This window comes from Mus pahari, chromosome 9 (assembly GCF_900095145.1).
Source record: "Mus pahari chromosome 9, PAHARI_EIJ_v1.1, whole genome shotgun sequence".
In the NCBI taxonomy this organism is placed as follows: domain Eukaryota; kingdom Metazoa; phylum Chordata; class Mammalia; order Rodentia; family Muridae; genus Mus; species Mus pahari.
Window position 1 is genome coordinate 15,692,429 of NC_034598.1, and position 21,533 is coordinate 15,713,961.

The following is a 21,533-nucleotide window of genomic DNA, read 5'->3' on the forward strand; positions in this document are numbered from 1 at the left end:
CTATAAAGTTGTGGCAAAGGACAATACTATTGATCAAGAAATTAAAACAACTGCAGAAAGTCAATCACTGGAATACTTTGCTGTGAGAAAAGAGAAAAGATGCTTTGAGGATACCCCAAGAATCAATGACCAACCTATCATACTGCCAAGAATGTAAGTGTCGGCACATTCGACAACCTCTTACAAGAGAGCACTGCTCCACACAGCCTCTCCTGACCAGGATTAACTTCACAATGCTCAGTTGCCCAGAGGTAGTCAAGTGTGCAAATGGATACTGCCATCTCATGAGCTGTCAGTGGAGACCTTATCATTATTTATGTGATGCTGACTTGGAAGTATATAGAGTATAAGAGTTAAGGGATCATGAAGAGGCCCATTCAGACTGCAAGGAAAAGCCTTGAGAGGCCAGGAAATATGTAACAGGATAAGTTTCCAATGGATGCACCTTCTATGGAGGCAATGGACAGTACTATATGAGCAAAGCTAAATATGAACTAGAAACCCCAAGAAGTGAGAGATGTTAGAGAAACCAACTGTCTCTCGGGCCAAAGAGCAAAGGTTAGGGGAAGGCAAAAGTGAAGGCTACACATAGTATGAGGCTGCCCCACTGTAGTGTCTGACATTGCATATTTAATTAAATGTTTTTAAATGAATAATTGAAAAATTGAAACACTAAAATCTAAGTTGGAATATTGATTGCTTGAACAAACTCAAGTATGAAATCATATGTATATGTATCTAATAGTATAATTTCTAAGTACTAAAGAATAAATGTCTCCAAATATAAATAAATGTTGCTAAATCATATTAAAGCAAATGTCTAAAGTAAAAGTTAGCAAGGGATTATTACAAGCTTCTTTTGTGGAAAGTTGAAAAGAAAAATATCTCACAACTATACATCACCTTTGACAATATTTATAAAACAACATCTTTTTAGGATTCCTTTGGACTATGGAGTGGTATGTATAAATGTTCTTTATGCTCAGGTTTAAACGATGAGTTGTCTGTCCCTTCAGAGACTTGCTGACAGATCAACACTACCTTCTCTGAGTGATATAATATCCAATCCCCAGCTGTTTTCTGACAAGTGTCCTCATTATTTTGCATAACTTAGATGTAACTATCAAGTGTCAACCCAACCTGCCAATTATAAATCCAGGGAAACTAATTCAAAAATTATAAAATCGATCTAATTCAGAAAATTATTTACCTACCTAGAAAGGTTTGTCTTATTAAGCATAGTTACTTAGCGGGAACAAGAAAAGAAGAAAGGAAAGGCCTATGCCATAAAGCTATGAAATTTGTATAAAATACTGAGAAATAAATTCAACCAGAAATTTAAAAAATTAACACTGCAAATTCTCAAGTACGGTAGGAAAGAAACTAAAGAAAAAAATAGAAAAATGTCACAAGTCCATGAAAAAGTTAAGTCATCTTCAACCACAGAAACCTCATCATTGGCATCAGAATTTAAAGTATTTATCCTCTTCCACTTCTGATATGAGAAAAAAATGGAGAATTATTCACCCAAAGAAATTGTCTTATCAGTGCTTGTGTTTATGTGGCAGCACACCTGTCTAAAAATTTAGCATTTGAAGAAAACAAAACTTAGATCAAATCTTAAAAGGACACAAATGTGGAATTAAAAGAAGACAAAGTGCCGGGCATGGTGGCGCACGCCTTTAATCCCAGCACTAAGGAGGCAGAAGCAGGCGGATTTCTGAGTTCGAGGCCAGCCTGGTCTACAAAGTGAGTTCCAGGACAGCCAGGGCTATACAGAGAAACCCTGTCTCGAAAAACCAAAAATTAAGTAAAGAAGAAGACAAAGTATTTGAAAAGAACCAGAGATGAGTGAAACAGTTAAAAAAAAATATATATCTGGACTTAGCTTAAAATTGCTTATATTTTTTATAATACTAGAATTTAGTCTATTTGTCCTTTCATGTAAAAAAATAAAAAAAGGAACTCATGACTACCTCTGACATTTTTGAAAACCAATCATTTAAAGACCCAATGGCTATTACATAATTTTGGCACATGACTTTGATCTTATCACTTGAGAGGCTGGTGAATCTCCAAGAGCTAGAGGCCAGCCTGATCTACCTAGTGACCTAGTGAGATATGGGACACTCAATGTTTAGTGAGACCCTGTCTCAAAAAAGAAGAAACCATAAGACAAATTAATTAATTAATAGATTTAAGTATTTGCAACAGTCAGAAAACTTTTCTAATGAAAATCTGTTATAAAAGCTTTAAATAAACATATAATTTTCTATATATAATATCATATGTAGTTCATTTTATTTTCCAAATGATCTACTTATTCCATGTGATACAATTTTTGAGAGAATTTGGCTGCTTATCACTCATTTCTTCTTAACAGCCTCTATGCTCATTCCTCAAGAATCAATCACCTCTTTAAATAGATAAATAATAGTACCTCAGAGTAGTCTTAGGAAGCAATGCCTTAGGAACAGGCCAGGCTCTTCACCTTAAAGAAGAGTCCTGAAATGTTTCCTAAGACAACTTCTTGTTGAAGCACTCTCTGAAACCATAAAACAGGTACTCTTGACCATCTCAAACAATTTTGCCTATTAGAATGTTTGAAACTTTCTTGATTCATTATCAATGGCCAAAACACAGTCACTAGCACACTTTGAGCACTGAATAAAACTACTTTGTCACATACCACAGTGAAACAAACATAAACCATGGGCAAAAGCAAGCACTGCCGCTCAGAAATAGTCTGTGTGTATACATTCTTGTGAAGAAATAGAAAGCCTTAAGCTACCTGTATCAGCATGAATTACTTAATTCTTTTGTTTTCATTCCTACTTATATTGTGAGTATTGAGAAGAACAATTAAAATGCTAATATTGAGAAAATAAGCAGAAACTATGGACCTTCTCTTCCATAAAACTAATCAACCAGAAAGAAATTGGTTCTGTTACTCAAAAAACATTTTCTGGTTGTTTGTAATAGATTCTGGTGCATTCCAAGAAAGACTATCAAGAATAATTTAGAGAATTAGATTACTTTAAATGTTTAGGCACAGTTTTAAGAAATTGAGCAAAAAGTTCATGAGTGATAACAAACAGTACATTATTCCACATATACATACTAAATCACCAACATAACTTCAATTAAAATAAAACTTTACAGACAAAAATGTGAAGGTCTATGAATTTTTTTGTTAATTCCAATACCCTTGAAGCTTAACAGATGGAAAGTAATAAACACTCTCCAGAAAGGAGATTTAATTATACCTCCAAATTTATGACTACCATAAGATTAGAACTTACACTATTAAACTCACAATACAAGCTCTTGAGTTCATGTATAATTATAACTATTTCACAGAAATATTTTAAATTTGATTTTAAATACTTAACTAAATTTTGTGAATTGACACAAATTATATTCATAATGATGTATATAATCATTAAATTACATACACAGATTTAAGTTGGATGTTTCATGTATTAGAGCTATCTTAGACCAGGGCATAAAATACCCAGAATTCCCTGCAGACAATTTACTATATCCTTCAAAGAAGGAAATAATACTTTTAAGTTGTCTTTCAATGCACTTTCCTTTAGACTAACTAATATACTTCCTGACTTAACCACCTCATCTTGTCACACACTAAATGAAACAGGCCTTGTTTCATGTTCGAATTTTGGTCAGGAAGAATCTTCATGATGGGTTGTTTTCTGTGCCAACTTGACTGGAGCACAGGATACCCAGACATTTGGTCAAACATTCTGGAACTGGCTATGATGATGCCTCTTTATGAGGTTCACTTTTTAATAATAAGGAAAGCAGACAGCTCTCCCTAAGTAACTCTGTTTCTCCAGGGATCATGACTAATGCAATCTGCAATCTCATAGGAAGAATGTTTTCTCAGTATTGGAGTTTAAATCCTTTGTGTACACTAGATAGGTAAGGACCCTACCACTGATACATATCCCACTCACCTAGTTTGTTAAAGATTTCAGTGATAAAATACAAGAATGGGTCCTACATTTCAGCAGTATACTCAAAAGTCCATCTTTGCTAGGAACATGACAAAAGAAAAGGACATATCACTTGGTAGCTTGTTGCCTCAGTTTTAGTGGCTTTCCAGGACCTACACAAGTGTTCAAACCATGTAACCCAGATACTAAAGCTCTACACAATCAGGGTGGTATTTATGTCACCATAGAGCCTGTCTATTAACTCTCAGGATGCTTTCCTTTTAATTCATACCTAAGTTCTACCATTTTAATTCTTCCTCGTTTTTTCATCCTCTTCCATATATGTGTTTGTCAGGCCCCAGCAAAAGTCTACATTACTGTAAAAATTCAGAAGCAAAATAACTTCCTTCTAAGGAGACTCTGATATACTCAACACGTTAATGGCATGTAATATTCATGTACCTTTTCTCTTTAATTTTACAGCAACAAATCAGTCTTCGAATCCTAGTTCTTAACCTCCTGACCATGTTTGTTGAATGAATAGATGTGACAAAAACTTTAAGCACTGGGAAAAGGAAGGCAAGCACAAGTATGAAGAGAGCTAAAAAAAATAATAACTTGTAAGAATGTTCTGTGAAAGAAAAGATGGGAAAAAAGAACACAGAAGTCAAGGAAGCTAATGCAATCCATTCTTTTCCCTCGAACTGATGCAAAGCAGAGGGAGGCAGAGATTACACTGAGAGAATGACATAATTCAGGAAACACATCATGAGACCAGCCTAAAACTTGCCAGAGCATGAGCAGGCTGCTTAACTGTCCCAGTGGATTCATCCCGAAACTTAGACCACTAGTCTTGGTCTCTGAAGTCTACTCAGTTTGTGTAATTTAGGGTCCTACAGTTTTTATTTATCCTGAAAGTCCCTGTTTCACTTCTTCATTCTAGGGAAGAAAGGGCCCAAACATGTGTGGAGCTGACATATTGTTCATACAAAGGCAGATGATTTAGTAAGTAAAAAGAAAGATCAAAAAAGCCAAAATCCCATGAACTAAATGTCTATGAATGAGCTAGAACTTCAAAAGTAGTTTTCTTTACTATCTGCTTTGTTTATTTTACAGTTTATAACAAGAAATATCCCCAGAGCATAGAAGATAGATGAGCTAGAGTTAGAAACGGAAAATAGAGGCAATGCCTTCCAAATGCTCCCCTAATTCAATGAAGGGAAGGTAACCAACTGATTTAAAAGAAGGTTGAAAAATGTAAAATGTTTTTTGTTTGTTTGTAATGATTGGTAAAAATATGTCAATATAACATCATTAACATTGTATTTAAAATAATCACATATGCTCAAAGATCTTCACTAAAATATTGTTTTAAAAAGACAAATTTGCAAAACACAGAGGTATGGGGCAATGAATCCAGAAATTGTATCATTTACTTTCTGTCCTTTGTCAGTCACCAGTTCCTATCAGTGCAAAACATTCAGCTTTCCCCTAGCCACCCAGTATCCTTTCTATCTGAGCATCTCTGTCACATACTGAACTGATAAATCTAATAAACTCATCCTAACCACACAATATATTCCAGAATATGCTCATCTTAAAACAAGGCCCTGGGAGACAGCAAACAAGACAACTTAGTCAAAAAGAATGACTGATCAAATTACATGCACCAGTAAGGCAAATGTCTGAAAGACAAAACCTTCTCAGAGAATTTTTCAGATTTCCACACGTGGTCCCACTGGCTAATAAACTGGCTCTCTACAAGATATAGAAGAGACTACTCTGTTTTAATTGGAGAATAAATGGTTTACATTGATCAATAAAAATAACTCAAGACCAAAATTTTATTTGAACACCACCATCACTGAGCAAAATCTTCAATGCTCAAATAGAAAGCTAAAATAAAATCTAAAAAGTAAAATATTGCAGGAAGGCTTTATGGGTCCTCCCTAAGCACTTACTCAGATTGCTAAAATTGATTTTTATCAGATTAGCTAATTGTTTGGTGTAATAGATGTGAGCCAAAAGGCAAATAAGGTTCACTGTTTATATATCAGTCAGAAGTCCAGGCGAGCCTTAGGAAGCCCGAATAATGAATAGGAGGTAGGCTGGGGAAAAAAAGCTGGTGACTTTGGGGACCCATCCTATCTGCTAATAGTTTTATTTTACCTAATTCAGATTTTTCAAAACAATTTCCAAGACTGTGTACAATTAAAATGTTGGATAGTTACAAACAGCAATTGAGGTTTCTATATTTCTCTGGGTATATCCAAGGAATTGGCAACCTCAAGTAGGCAATTCCAGGTAACATGAGACTGATGGAATGAATGAGCCCACAAGAGGGTAACAGACAGAGTCTTGATTTTTGTCTTGGGACTGACACACCTGAGAATTTCCAATGCAAAACAAGAAGTTGTTCCTGTAGGACTGGAGTGGACCAGAAAATATGAAAGCACTAAACTTTCAGGACTAAAGTGTTAAACAGATTGCAAATGTTACCATAAGACAAAGGTCAGTATCTCAAAGACAGCACAAAAGGGACCAATATCTGTTACTGTTACTGTAATGAAACTACAGAAAGAAAAGATTCCTTTGTTATCTATAGTCTCCCCAGAAAATTTGGTTTCTAACAAAACAAATCAAACAAACAATGACCACATCAAAACTAGCAAAGAGAAGTCAAGCCTGTTTGCTTGCCTCATTTTATTTTACAGTTACAACAAAGGGATGATTTATCCTGGAGACTTACCCTTTACGTGCACTATATACTCAAAAAATTTGAAATGCTCTTTGCTTTTGGAGATGAGAGAGACCTGTAATTCCATTTATTAAGTCAACTCTTAAAAATATTTCTTTACTGAAACTTGGTCCTAAACCTAGGTTCACAGTACATGAAGAAGGTCTAAGGAAGACTTATTTAACCTACATTAAATCTTGATAATGCATTAATGAGTCTTTTAAAGGGATAATTTTAATTCCCCAATCTTCAACCATAAAGACTATATAGTGCTAATCTGCCTTGCCCTTTCAATTAAACTTGTTAAGGGCTTTCTATTTAGTCAGCACCCTGAATGGGCCATTAAAATTCTTGTTCGGTAAGAGTTGTGCTCAGTGCTCTGTTGTTTTAAATTCCATTAAATCCAAATGGTCTTTATCGCCCCATGACCACTGTGACTTCAATCAGCCAATTTAATTACCTTACACAATTGTCAGCAGAAGCAGCAAAGAAAAACAGGAAGCCGTGTGATGTTATCAGATGTAAGTCTACCTTTCCCTTGTTTAATCTAGAGTTGTCAATAATGGTGATATGCACCGACTTCCTTCCTTTTGGGAGGCTTTTGACCTTCCCTTTCCGGCTAAGATTGAGACTTTAAGATTCATTCCATGCACTCCTAATACTTGGATGAGTGGACTACAAAATGGAAACGCTTAGAAAACAAAAGTCCACCACTCAAATGTAAAACATGCGAAAATTATATCCCAACACATGGTTCCATGATAGCAAAAAGATCTGTGTATCTCAAGTAGCATGCATGCAGCAGATATGTTTTAATTCTAATACATCTGAAAGACAGTAGACTATATTGGACTCCTTGTGTAAAAGTGGATATTAATTTTTTTTTCGAGAAATGTATAGAACTGAGGCTATAGGAACAGAGTAAATCCAAAATCCAGCAATTCATTTATCTATGTAAATGTGAGGTTTTAACCACAAATGAGAAAACCATTTTATCAGAAGTTACGATAACTAAATACCATAAAAGACAACATTATCTTATCAGAGACAATACCTTATAATCTGGGAGCTATTAAAAGACTGATAATCTATGCCACATCGTCATTCATCTATACCAATGGTTCTGAAACTGTTGGTTGTGACCTCTTTGGCAAGCCTCTATCCTTAAAAATATTTACAATTCATAATAGTATCAAAACTACAATTATGAAGTAGCAATAGAAATAATTTTATGGTTGGGGGATCACCACAACATGAAGTGTATTAAAGGGTTGCATCGTTAGAGAGGTTGAGAAGCACCCAATTACAGCATTTTCCCTTTCCTGGGAAGCGATTGGCATTAACTTTCTTAGCAGAATAAATGTTGAAACAGTGTCATTTGAGAATCGGGGGAATGAACACACTTGTGCTGATCCCTTAAAATGAACCAAAAAGCCAAACTTCTCTGAAGAAATGCCCATTGATATATAAACTTGTTCACTTCTTAACGACAACCTTACAAAGCCAGAAAACACACTGCGTTCCACGTGATTGGGTGGAGAGCTATTTCTAGAGGACGGAAAGATCATTTTTCAAAGTCATTTTTCTGAAATGATCGTGCCTCCCTTGATGGATCATATCAAGTTATTCTTTGAGGCTTTAAAACTAAGCTAGAACGGATCAGAAAAACGGATCTTTATAAAAAGTCGGGCCTGTTGTTGGTGATCCTTGCAAAGATTTCCCTCTCCTGCCATCCAGAGCTCAAATGAGCACATTTTATTCTTTGCAGAGATACTGGCTGCTATCACTCCCATCTCCTCTCTCAAGAGTCGGTTCTCAAGCTCCCAGACATGAGGCCACTCCTCCTTCCCTCCCACTTTACCTCCCAAAGGAAGAAAAATCACTTTCAAAGAACTTGTGGAAAGTGGCAGCTTCCCAGCTCCCAGTCACTGCAATCAGTTCCTCGATGGGGAAGTACATCTGTCACAAAGCATTGTCTCTGGGAGGACATGAGGTTTTCCATAAGAGCCAGTTTCGTTCCTTCTATGGTGTGGATTTTAATGGGCTGTCCCTGTCCTTCTGCCTTCTCCTAAGGCCTGTGCTTTAGGTATACAAAGGTGGAGCTGCAGTGGACTGAGGTATAGTGCCCAGAAAAATCCCAGCACATCTGGTAAAGAAGACCTAAACTCAAAATCTTTTGAACAAAACCACTCTGCCGACTGGCTTAAAGGAAAATAAAAGGTCAAAAGAAAATGTAGTAAAAGAGTGACAGAGCATTTGCTAGCGCATGGAAAAGGAAGGTCTTAGAGGTACTGCTTGGTTTCAAAGTTTTGGTTGGTGTTTGTGCTCCCCAATCCTAAATTGCAATTGAGATTAAGACTTTGAATAATAATCGGATCTCAAGATCAGAGACAGTAATCCTTTGGACGGTGATACCAATAAAGAGGATGCTCAAACAAGCCACACAGCAAAGAGTACAGAGGCTAACCAGAGCAGAAATGAAGCCTGTTTGTAATTTGGGCATTCCTGGGGAGTGGGGAGTAAGGGTGGAGTGGGGAGGGGAGTGGGAACACTGCAGAGCAAAGCAGAAGCATCCAAAATAGGATCTGCTGAAGAAACATCTCAGGCAATGCTGTTGTTCCTGGGTCTCATCCTAAGGGCAACACCCACTTGGGCATGTGTTGGACCACTTTCAGATGCAGCTGAATAAGAAGAAAGATGTCTCATTTCCATATGGCTAGGCACTGGAGTGTGGCCACCGGTGCAAGGTCTGGAGAAACGCCTGGGGGCTGTGGTGGGCTTTGAACCCAACAGGAAAGGTTGCAGATGACTGACCTGACCTGGGCTGGGGGCCTGACTTTCGGCAGCACAATTTACCCCTGGAAAACACGTTCGCCCTCCTCCTCCTCCACCCTGCATCCTCCAAAGAAGCCCAGTTGTTTCTCAGAATCTGAGGTGTGAAACTGAGACTCAAGACAAAAGACCCCTATACCCAGGCCTCTCAGCCCAATGGCCAATAGGTAGCATGTAGCCAACACTTCCGCAGAATTTCTTACTAACCCATGTGGCCTTACAGCTTTGGGAATGTGCCCAAGGGTCTGTGCTGCAGAATGAATTGCCTAGCAGCCACTTTCAGAGTGCACAGCCTGCCCAAAGTCTGGCCTGGGGTAGAAAAAGGGTGCAGCTGCAAAGTTTTCTTGAGTATCTGAGCTTTACTGTGGCCTAGACTCAGACTGCATCACCATCTCCCCCATCACCAGCCCTGCCCACACCTCCCCTCCCCAGACCATTGAAGCCACTGTCATTGTGTTTGAGGTCAGGGGGAGGAAAAGCCACAATGAGAAAGAGAGTGAGTGGATGGCCTAGAGAAGGCAGAAGTTAATAGGCAGGGAAAGGAAGAAACTCTGGGGTCAGAGACACCCTGAGATGTGGGAAAGCCTAGCTTACCAGAAGGTGAAAGGAAGAGAAAGGGTAGATCTCTTGGCTTCAGGGAGAATACCACACAGTTTATGAGGGTGAATTTTCATCATCATTTGAGGGGAAGAAGAGGTGGGATGGCCTCAAGCCAGCTTCATGGTTGCCATAGCACCAGAAGCCTGGCAGCCTCAAGCCTTTCTCCAGGATAGACTGTTGAGCCTCACTCTAGGCTGCCTGTTGGGAGACACCTGAGGCAAGGCTGTGGCTTTCACCCATCCCCAGCTGTCTACCACAGCCCAAGGACAGCTGCCCAACAACAGTTCTAATGCTTTCCTCCCAGGGCAGGAGGGCAGAAACATCTGAACTTTATAGAGTGAACATTTAAAATAAACATTTTTAAGAGATACTTATAGGCATTTAATGAACCATCCAATCCACTCAGTACATTTTTACCCCAGTAGAAAATAAAACTCCCACCACCACCGCATTGCATCAAAATAGTCTCAACAGGAAAATGTTCCAGTGATTACAACTGTTCACAATCATTCGTGGCAAGTCAGGTCAGATTTAGAGAAAATGGATCTCCAAGTAGAAGACATTTGATGCTAACATAGAAAACAAAATAAACAAAAAGCAAACAAAAACAGATCATCTACAAAGTAGGATGTTTGTCTAGGGTGTCAAGGAGATCTTTGCCTAATGTCCTATTTCTTAAGAACATTCTTAGAGTTTGTCTAGAAAAATGTGTGTGTGTGTGTGCTAGCGTGAGTACGCGCACGTGTGTGTGTGTGTGTGTGTGTGTGTGTGTGTGTGTGTTCGTGTTCTTTTGGAAATCTGCTACACTGCCACAGATGCCAAGATTTCTTTTTAATATGAAGATTTGAAATGATCAGCAAATGTAACAATCTAATGATTCAGCAATTACTGTGTTTCAAGACCAGAGCAGCAATAATTAAATCTTAAGAGTATTAGTGGCAGTTTTCAGACACCAGTCCCCCCCCCCATACACAATCATGTACATTCTTAGTGATACACAGGAAAAGATATACAAGATAACTTATGTAGTTTGAATAACTCAAAATAATGCATGTGTTGGGGAGAGGGGTTAATTCCATAGTGTAGCACGTCCCATATTAGTGGCCAAATTGCTGTAGCACACATATTTTACATATCTTCGCACACAGTTCCCAGGAATATAAGGACTTCTTTAATCCTGTCTAAAGAAGCAAGCATTCCTGTAGATGCTTGTTGCTAAGAGCAACATGCTTAAGTACCATCTAAAGGCAGAAGAAAGCAGGAAAATACTCCAGGTAGAATCTAGCTATACTCTATTGTCTCTTGTTATTACCAGTCTTTTTGGCTGTAGATGACATTTAGGGAGGGGCTACCTTTTCAAATACATGTAAGAGCATTCCTATTTTATTTCCACAAAGGTTGGAGGTGACAGTGAATTTTATCACTAAAGAAAAATCACTTGGGAAAAAATAAGAGATGCTGCAAATGTTACAGAAGGGGCAGGCAACCTTTGCTATACATCAGACAGAATGACTTAATGTGTCTAATTTTATTTCGAAGACACATACTCAGTATTACATGCTTTCTACCCTCTCTGGCTTAAATTCCCTTAGAACTGACAGAGGCAGCACAGAGAGTGGGAGCTTCTGCCCTGTTGACTCTTTCCCAATGTCCCTCTTTAGGGAACTTCCCCTGAGTTCTGTTCTTACTAAAAAATCCCAGTTGGTCATCCTGAGCAGCCAAGCATTTCCTACACTTCACTTCCTTCAAGCAAACCTCAAGACCAGGGAATATAATGGAAACCCAGGTTTAGATTTTCCTTCAAGAGAAAAAGAAGCCCATATTCTTGGGAAAGCTATAAATCCTTCTCAAATGTGACTATCTGGGGTCTTTTATCCATGTCAGAGTGAAACAAAGATGCACTTAGACCCACACACTCAACACCCCTCCTCCTCCTGCCTCCAGTTACTAGGTTCCTTATTTATTAGGTCCCACTTTGTGCGGAGGGCGCGGCGGGGGGGGGGGGGGGCGGAGAGAGCTGTGAAAGAACTCAGCAAGTTAAAAAACAAAACAAACAAGAAACCTGTCATGATTGCGCTATTTCGCTGCGCGCTGAGTGACATCTTCCCGTTACTAATAAAACCTGAAATTATACAACAATATTTCTTAAAGCTCTGCATATCAGAAAGACCATCGAGGAGGGAAAAAAGAAAAGATTAAACTGACCAATAAGCTTCTCTTACAAAAGAAAGCAAAAGGGCTGGTGCCTTCTGGTTCCAAGTGAGGACCTGGGCAGGTCCCGGCAGAAGCGGACACATGCAACTCAGGGAAGAGTTACCAGACATTAACTCTTAGGTAGCACAAGCTACAGATTTGCCAGCCCTAGAGCTCTTTTTGGTTCAGATCTCGGCACTCAGACAGCTGGAAGGTTCCCAGGGAGACCAAAGCAGTCTAGGCTGGCAGGGCCCCCCATCACTGCTATACCCGTGGCGGGCTACAGTGAGGTGATGCATCCGGCTAGTAGTACCACGCACTGGCACCTCCTTCACCCTCCCGAGACCCAAAATAAAATGAAGATAGAGAGGATAAATGAAAGCAGGGGGCGGTCTTTAAAACCCGGAGGGAGCGGGTCTGGAAGTGGAAAGCCCACGCCAGGCAGAGCGACCGCCTGTTTACATCCGGCGCCTCGGAGCCTACACCAGGCGACGGTGAGATGCGGGGAATCTTACCGAATCTTAACACATGTGTGGTTCCTTGCGAATATCCGATCCACAACAAGCAGAGCAGGACTTTAATGGAGCGACTGAAGACTAGATTACTTAGAACTGGGGAAATAATCTTCATGATGTTTCCGTGCCTGCGCGCGCGGCACCCACTTCCCCGATCTAGCGTTAGGCTCCGGGCTTGGACGAGAAGGAGGATGCGTGGAGTAGTGGCCGCAAACACAATCACGGCATGGTCACAGAAAGAGGAAGGAGTCTCCGCTTCCCAAACCCATTAGCAGTCGCTGCATGTTCTTCACTCACTGCGCCAAGGAGCAAGCTTCCACTGCAAGGGATGGTGGGACATCCATGTTAGTCCGGGAGCATCCGGGAAAAATCCAGCAAGCACAATGTCCAGCCGCGCGAGCCTGGGAGAGCACAAGAAGAGGAAAATCAAAAGGAAGTCCAGCCCTGCAAGGACTAGGTATCGAAAGCCAGCCACAGTCCCAACACAAAGGGAGCTTTACTAGCAAGGGTTTCGCCAGGCCCTTATTCCACTGCACTGCTGCACAGCTTCTGACGTTAGGCCAAGATAAAGTGAGAAAAATTGAGATAGCTGCTTCCTGCCACTGAGCTTCCCAATATATATTATGCAACCGTTCTGATAGCCCGCCTTGAGTAGCAAAAAAGGAAGATTTATTACATGATTCTGTGAAAATTGCTTTGAATTTTAGTAAGACCCTACAGAGTGCCTAGTGTATGCAAACAGACTTCATACAATCAGCAGATTAATTTTAATAATTGACTAGCTAAGTCAAAGTCACTTTGCCTAGGAGTTGTCTTTCAAAAAAGAAAATGCTCTAAAACAGAGGACCGCTGTCAATCGAATGTGCTGTTAAGCTGCAGAAGAGTTGCACTTTTAAATTTTGAGTGGAAAAGACTAAATACACAGTGGGATGCAATTGGAGACCTGAATGTGGTCTTTAAATTTTGGGTGGAACATTTCTTGATTAGTGAAGAAAAATTTCTCCTGGTGGATTTTTAGCGGGGGATGAGGGAATATCTCACCTAAGACAATCTTATACAAGGCAAGGTTGTTTAAGCTGCAGTAGCATATTCCAAAGGCTTTGAGCTCACATTTTCTCCATTTTAAAATTTATTTTTTTCCTTAGAAATGCAATATCAGATCAAAGTTTTGTCTAAAAATATTCTCATCATTGGCTAGTTTTCTGATGGGAATTTTAAAATTCATTTCCTCTCTTGACTCACAAGTAGCAATCTATACAATAGAAAACTATAGAAATGCACATTTCTTTTAATATGAAACTATTTTTTGAAAGAGGCAATATGGTTATCCCCAGATCCACTACTACCGTTTACAATAGTAGGAAGAGATAATGAGGAAAGGGGTAACTACATCATTGATGACACTATAACCTTATTAAGAAGTGCAAAGGGCAAACTGTTGAACTTCTATTTCACTATTAATCTCTGTTCACTATTAACAAATAGAGCATAAGTTAGATCTTATAAAATTTTACAAGTTCATCATATTGAAGACTAATTTTAAAAGAGTGTATGAGTACTATTTAAGTTCTTATATTACTATGGTTATATGTTCTCTACATAGTAAGAAGACACCACAAAGTATTCATTTCACCACAGCAAGGTTTTTACTATGTATATTTACTTAACACATTATCAGAAAATGCTGATTGAAAAAATATACACTTTCAAATGCACTAAGAGACATTGATTTTTTTAAAAGATGGAGGCATAACTGCAGTGTCAAAAATAAGTATCATGAAAAGCTAGTTCTGCAGTCTAGCAAGCAATCCCATCAAACAATTCCACTATTTGTGCACTTTAAAAGGAACACCTAGTGCTGAAACCAAGGGTATCTAGCGACTCCTTCAGTCCATGTTTGAAACATCACTTATAAAACATGTTGAAGCCAAAAATATCCTGTCTTGTATTTGCTGTCTCATTTTTTTCCCCATTCTATTTGTTCATTTTATTCTTCACTCTAGTGGAGATAATAACGACAGCCAGGGGAAAATACATATTCTTGGTTGCTTTCATTTCCTGATATAATTGATACCTAGTATCTGAAAAGAACGTGTTCTGTTGTAATCAAATTTCTGCAGTTTTTGCAGTGTAGCTAGCATTTCATGGAGCCAGACTAAGCACGCCACAATTTCTTCTTCATGCATTCTTTTAACATGACAGTATTTGTCATCGCAGGTGTCATCAGTCTACTTACAACTAGCACTGTCAGGTACTTGTGTGGCATCGTTGTTGGTTATCTAGTAGGAAAGTGAAAGAAAAGCCCTGGGTTCATGAAATTCACACAAAATAAACTTTACAAAGATCTAATATAAATTTTTCCTTAGTATTAAGTTATCTCCAAAGAACCATCATTGCACATATCTCAAATTGGGTCCATTTATAGCCATTAACTAAGTTCAAAAGCTTTAACTTAACAGATTCCAACCCCACCTGTCCAATGGAACTTCTGTGTTACCAGGGACTAACCTTTCTTCAGAACCCTGGACAGCGCTTCAGACAAATTTATTCTCAGTTATTGAAAATAATAAAATGAATGGATAGCATGCCATTTGAAGTGACAGTGTGCCTATTTCTATTACAGAGTCAAGTACTTTGAATCGTTGCAGAACACACAGTCAGGAGATCAATTTTGTGAAACGTGTTTTATGTGTCTTTCAATGTGAGTCATGTGTTGCTTAACACATCTGAGACATACTAAGAGTGATCTCTTTGCAGTCAGTACTACTACAGAAGCCACTGACATTCACTTGAGACCCTTCAGGGTGACTAAATCATTCATTTTCACTTACCAAAAAAAAAACAGCATGAAAAAAATTTAAGATGCTAAAACATGTTGTCAATATTCTGTGGCTTAAAACATTTCTTAAATGTACTATTAGTTATCACTTTTAATCACCCGCCTCCAGATTTCCATCTGTTAAGAGGGAAAACAGATTAATAGCATCCTTTCTATTAAGCTTCAGTCTTCAGATCAATAGCATCAACTCAGTAAATTTACCTTTCAAACACACGTGCGCGCACACGCACACACGCACACACACACACACACACACACAAAATGATCTAGCATTATAAGAGATGCTTAATTACTATATGGATATTTTGAAGTAATTGGAAGTAACTCCTCAATAGTGACACTATCATCATATTTCTGAGGATTAATAGTTCTTAATCTATATTTTACTGATCACATTTAATTATCTTAAAATTGCTTCAGTTTTATATTTGCTGACTTCTTAACAGAATATAAAAAAATACTTGATCTAGGTTTTCAGTGATCATTAAAATGTGTGCTTTGTCCTATACCTTCAATTGCTTTGCAGTTATTTCAACCACATGGCAATCCTTATTGCTAAGAGCTAAAGCTCGGAGGGTCCCAAGGTCAAAGCAGAGATGAAAAACAGCAAGCACATACATGTGTGCTCACACAGAGAAAAGCTATGTCTAGAAGAAAGCCTTAAAATATCAGAAAAGGCTAATACAAAGAACTATCAAGCCTACAGTGAAAAATAAAGGACGGAAATGTATATTGTGTCCATGCAAAGCTTGTTCCTACAACAACATCAACAGTGAGAACGAAAGACATTAGCTCCATCTTTCACTGCACTTCTGTATTACCTGACACTAATGACCTCTTCTTCTTGGGCACTATTACTTTAGAAGCAATTTTAGTTTCCTAGTCTCCGGGTGAAAATGAATCTTATTCTAGTTAGCTGCCACCTGCTGGGGCATGAACAAATGTGTAATAATCCTTATAGTAGAACATTTAAAAGACAATTTCTATACTTTGGCTAGAGATAGCAAATGTGTATTCTAGAATAATCTGAATTTTAAAACCATCTTAAAGGTTCTTCCACAGCAAATATGCAGTGCATTGAGATTTTCTCATACAAGTGAGAGGCTTCTGCTCATCCTCTCACTGTTGCCCTGCTGTTATGGGACATTTGAGAATCCTCACTATATAGTAACACCTAAGGTGTTATTCCATGCAAGTGAACTATTGTGTTGAAGCTTAGCTAAAAAAACCAGCCTACTCGATCATGATATTAAAGGGGAAACAGAATGAAGTCCAAGACAGAGATCAGTTGAAACCACACTGTTGCATACGCATCTATGATTTCTGTTATTCCTTGGGATTCTAAACACATTACCAACTGTTCTATTAACATTCTACTATGTTGGTGGCTAATAATATTTTTAATTTTAATTACTATTTAGATGCTGAAAATGTATCTTAATTAAGAAATTGAACCAAAGAGATTTGTGTAAAGCTCCTTTTAAAAAATTCAGCATGTGTGATCTTCAGTGGATTTAAATAAAAAAAAACAAACACATAGGTGTTTTAATATTTAGTCATTTTCTGTCTTTTCTTCCCCTGTGCATTTCAATTCTTTAACTCCTAAGTTTCTAAGGACATTGGGAGTTCATAAGCTCACTTGATTATTGCAGGAGCTTAGTCTGTAAAGTTATAAAGTAAGGAAGTAAAACAAGACCAAATTAAAATGCAATTGCACATCTTCCAGCAACTAAATTGCAGAGTTATTTAAATGAATTAGTCATATTTTTGTGAGATGAAAAAAAAAATCAATCCATAAGGTAATTTTGATGAGAGATACTTACAGTATGAAGATGAAGAAATGATAAACGGTAATCTGTTCGTTTCCTCACCAGAGGGTAGTTTCTAATATCCTCCAACCCCAAATCCAAAATCATCTTAGAAGCACTAGTCCCAGTCCTGTTTGATTCATATTCTCTCTCTCTCTCTCTCTCTCTCTCTCTCTCTCTCTCTCTCTCTCTCTCTCTCCTCTCTCTCCTCTCTCTCTCTGCTACAACTGCTACACACACACACACACACACACACACACACACACACACATACACACACCCTTCCTATACCCCTGAAGATAAAAATATGTGGAAATGTGGTTGGTTAAAAGTTCTGAATCTTTATGATCCACCTCAGTGATACAGTAAGTCCTTACCCCTGTGGGATGCCCTGAGAGTTTTTTTTCTTCCAGAAGCTTTTAATACTGTCCTCAGTTAAAATAATCTCAACTTTCTCAGCCCAGAGTTATGAATCAGGGAGATAGTGGGACTGGTGGACGAAAGAGGGATGAGGAGTTGTTATGGCACAAAGATACACAGCTTTCCTGCGTCTCTTCGCCTTGAGCGTTGAGTCCCGGTAGCTGAGGACACATCTGACAGATCCACTTATTCAAATATTTTACGTGGAGAACACCAGCGCGCCAGGAGCCAAATGAGCCACTTGCATCCTTGCGGGCACGGGCTGCAGCAAGTGAGACAAAGCCCTCCAAGCGGCTGCATCCAGCAGGTGCCTGGAGCGCACCGACTCAGCCTGGCAAAGGTTCGCCTCTTCCTTTCCTGTCCGCGGCCAGCGCTCCTCGCGGGTCCGCAGTGCCTCGGGACCCACAGCGAACGCCCTGGGATTGAATTCCAGGGAGAGTCCACCGCTGGCGAGTGCTTACCTGCGGCTAGGGTGAAGAAGGAGAGTAGGGACTGGGGTAGTCCTCTCAGAGCCGCCGCAGGAGGCGGTTCAGCGGGAAGTCCCCGGCTCCCAGCCTTGGCCGCGCAGCCGCCAGCGAGAGCGCAAGTGACGGCGGTGGAGACCGAGACCGCGGAACCGCAGCGGTGGCGCTGGAGACGGACACGCCTCCTGGCGGGGGTTCCTCGCCTCTTGCTTTAAAGGCGCCGCGCTTCTTTCCCCGCTGCTGTTACTAGCTCCAGGGCACCCAGGCCCACCCAAGAGCACCACACACTCTTTATTTCAAGAACTCCAGGGAGAGAATTCCCGTTGCTGACCACCTAGTGCTTCCAGAATCCTCGGCCCTGATTTCATCTCCTGCCAGCAAGCACATCCACATCCAGGCACAGGGGAACAGGGACAGAGATGCTGTGAACGATAGTGGGTAAGGCAAAAGGGACAAGGATTTTGCCTTCTCTGAGAAGCTACACTAGGTATAAGGACTCTTAGTCTCTGCTTCTGGGTGGCTGCTTTTTCTGCTGCTCCGAAACCATGGTAACGAGACTTCTCTGTTGCCAGCATCTGGGGAGCAGCTGGTTGTCTCCAAAGTGACCCTTTTGGTTCCACTACTGCATTTCCAATTCAGAATGGTGAGGACCATCTTGGTTTCTGCATCTTTACTTCTATCCTGCTTCTGAAGCTAGATGGGTTATTGTCTCTCCTGGTCTCCATTAGCAAAAGAAATGAACTTTCAACATCAAGAAGCTGGCAGGCCATCTCAGCACAGGTCTAGCCCCTTAATATCTGATTCTGTTCTTCAAGCTAGGTCCCTGAACTCTGAGGGAATTTGAGGCCTGGCAAGCACAGAACCTACCTGTCATGGTTGGGAAATGAGCATATAGAAGTACTTAAATATGAGATATTGAAAGATGTTTTTAAGAGGAAGTGGGAGGAGGAGGGTGCCTAAGTCCTAGGGTCTTCCCAAGGGTTGCTTCCTGGAGTCAGGGGTGGGGACAGGAGGCAGAGAGCACACCAGACTCCACAGGCTTCTCTGGAGGAGCGATTAGCTTCTGCAAACAATCCCGGATTTGCTCTCCTCTGGGTCAGAAAAGTCAACATGTATTCAATACCTTTGCTACTTTATCCTTAGCCCTGCAATATTAACTAGAGTGGAGACTTAGCAGTTCCCCCCAGAGTACATTGGTGAGCTACTATTCTCGAGGAGGTTTAAGAGAGGCCAAGCTTGAACAGGCTCAGCACACCAGCCCAGGAGACAAATTTCAAAGGGATTGTAATAGGAAGCAGGCCAGGTGGAATTCCGAAGCTCAGCCGAGCCCAGAGGCAACTGCAGTCCCAGGAGCACTCCAGTCTAATTCTGAAGGTCTGGAAACAGAGGCTCCGGTTCACCCTACAGCAGACCAACAGGCTGCAGAAAAGCGTTTGTTCTTTTGCTGTATTTTGTTTGTTTATTTGTTTGTTTTGTTTTACCTGCAGCCATTGTTATCCCAAAAGAGTAAAAACCTTCCTGAACCTGTCTCGGTTTTGCCACACATTCTGGGCTAACATCTGACTCAGTCCTAGTCAAATCCTCACTTTTTTTTACTACTTTGTTCACCATCCTAGGCTCTCTACAGCGTATCACACATACACCACACACTTACTGTGCTTAGCTGCCTCTGGGAGACATGGGCTTAAGTTAAGAAGAGATGAGTTAGTGGCATGGAGTGTCCGTTTGTGGTTTATAGATCCCAGGAATGGCTTGAAGGTTCCTGTAATTAAGGCAACAGCGGCCTTGTTGTACGAAGAGAATAAATAGTCAATGACTGTATTGTGCATCCTGGACGGGACAGCACAGACGCGTGACCAGCTCCAGGCGCCTGGGCTCCAGCTGCTGTGACCTGCAGCCTAATAGGCCCTCCAAGAACAGCGCAGTTCGGGCCAGGCTCAGGAAAAATTGCTCCATTCAGCCTTATTGCCTGATGAGAGTAATGAAGACAACTTGTCTACTAGCCAAGGACACTCTCCATGTCATCTTAATATCCACACACCCCCTTTCAGCGAGAGAGACAAAACACCTGCCAGTAGATGCAATGGAAATGCCTAGGTGAAGGCATCCAGCTGCTTTATGGTGATTCTGAGAGTGTGGTGCAGGGAAGGTCTTATTAATGCTTTAAGTGTTTGACATGCAGGCTGGCCTGAAGATGCTGGGATCAACCTTCCCCCACTGCTGGACTCTGGCCCACACTGTATCTGGGGAGGGAAGGCTTGAGGGAAATCTCTTTTAGTGGATGTTTGTTCTTAGGATCTAGTTATGGATTTTTCTTTTCCAAGACAAACTTCACACACTTATAAAGAACTATACAACTAAAAGAGGGCCTAGCAAGGAAAAGGGGAAAGGGGAAAAGAGCTGAGAGAGGAGTCCAAATACAAATCCAAAGTATGCAGTCAACATGGAGACTGGCAAATGAGCATCATCGCATGTGTTTTTATTTAACCCTTCCAAGCCCTCTCTACTGCTACAGAGATATTCCTTATAATTTATTTAAAGATCTATGAGTTATACATCTGAAGATTTAGAGTCCTCCCGAGGAAACCATAAGTATCTACACCCTCAGTCACCCTGAGGGCATGTTCTATATTTGAAAAAGTCACCCCACCCCTGAGTCTTCTACTGGATGCTCCCTTACCCCTTCTCAACTATTCAAGGTGCTGGACTCTTGGGACCTTAATAGCTCCTGAGGCAACTGGGACCACCTTGAACTGTCCAACACATTGTTGGGATTTGTAGTTTTCTGCTTTGTTTTGTTTGAACCTGTCTCTGTTGACTTGGGTGCAGAAACAGCAAATGCTACGTTGAATTGTCTGACTCAGTGCTATCATTTTACAAGTAGTAAATCCAAACTGACAGGAATAAGGGTGACTTGCTCAGACTGTGGCAAAAAACAAGACTGTCTTCTAGCTGTGCACAGCCACACTGCAGCATCTTCCATCCCTGAGTTTAAGTTTCAGACATATGTGAAACTAGGATTAAAAGAAACCTCAATGGGACGGGGTATACGCCAACCAGAAATTGCTTACCCAGAACTCACAAGACAGTGGGTTTGATCTTTTGTACCAGCCCCCCAAACCAAAAGCTCCTTCAAGAGTAGTTTTTGTTTCACAGATCTTTTAAACGA

General features: G+C 40.2%; 1 protein-coding gene across 6 annotated transcripts in view; it reads right to left on the bottom strand.

Moving 5' to 3' along the window:
* Window positions 1-18,479, bottom strand: part of Grik2 (glutamate ionotropic receptor kainate type subunit 2) — a 740,066-nt gene extending 721,587 nt beyond the window's left edge. For 3 of the 6 annotated variants that reach the window (XM_021204375.2, XM_021204374.2, XM_029542111.1), the window contains exons 1-2: window positions 18,362-18,479; window positions 12,834-13,234 (exon numbers count right to left, since the gene is read on the bottom strand). In XM_021204375.2, coding sequence (XP_021060034.1) covers window positions 12,834-12,948 — 115 coding nt within the window. In that variant the 5' untranslated portion in view covers window positions 12,949-13,234; window positions 18,362-18,479. The other 3 variants (XM_029542109.1, XM_029542110.1, XM_029542108.1) reach the window with 3 other exon arrangements.
* Window positions 18,480-21,533: the final 3,054 nt, after the last annotated feature.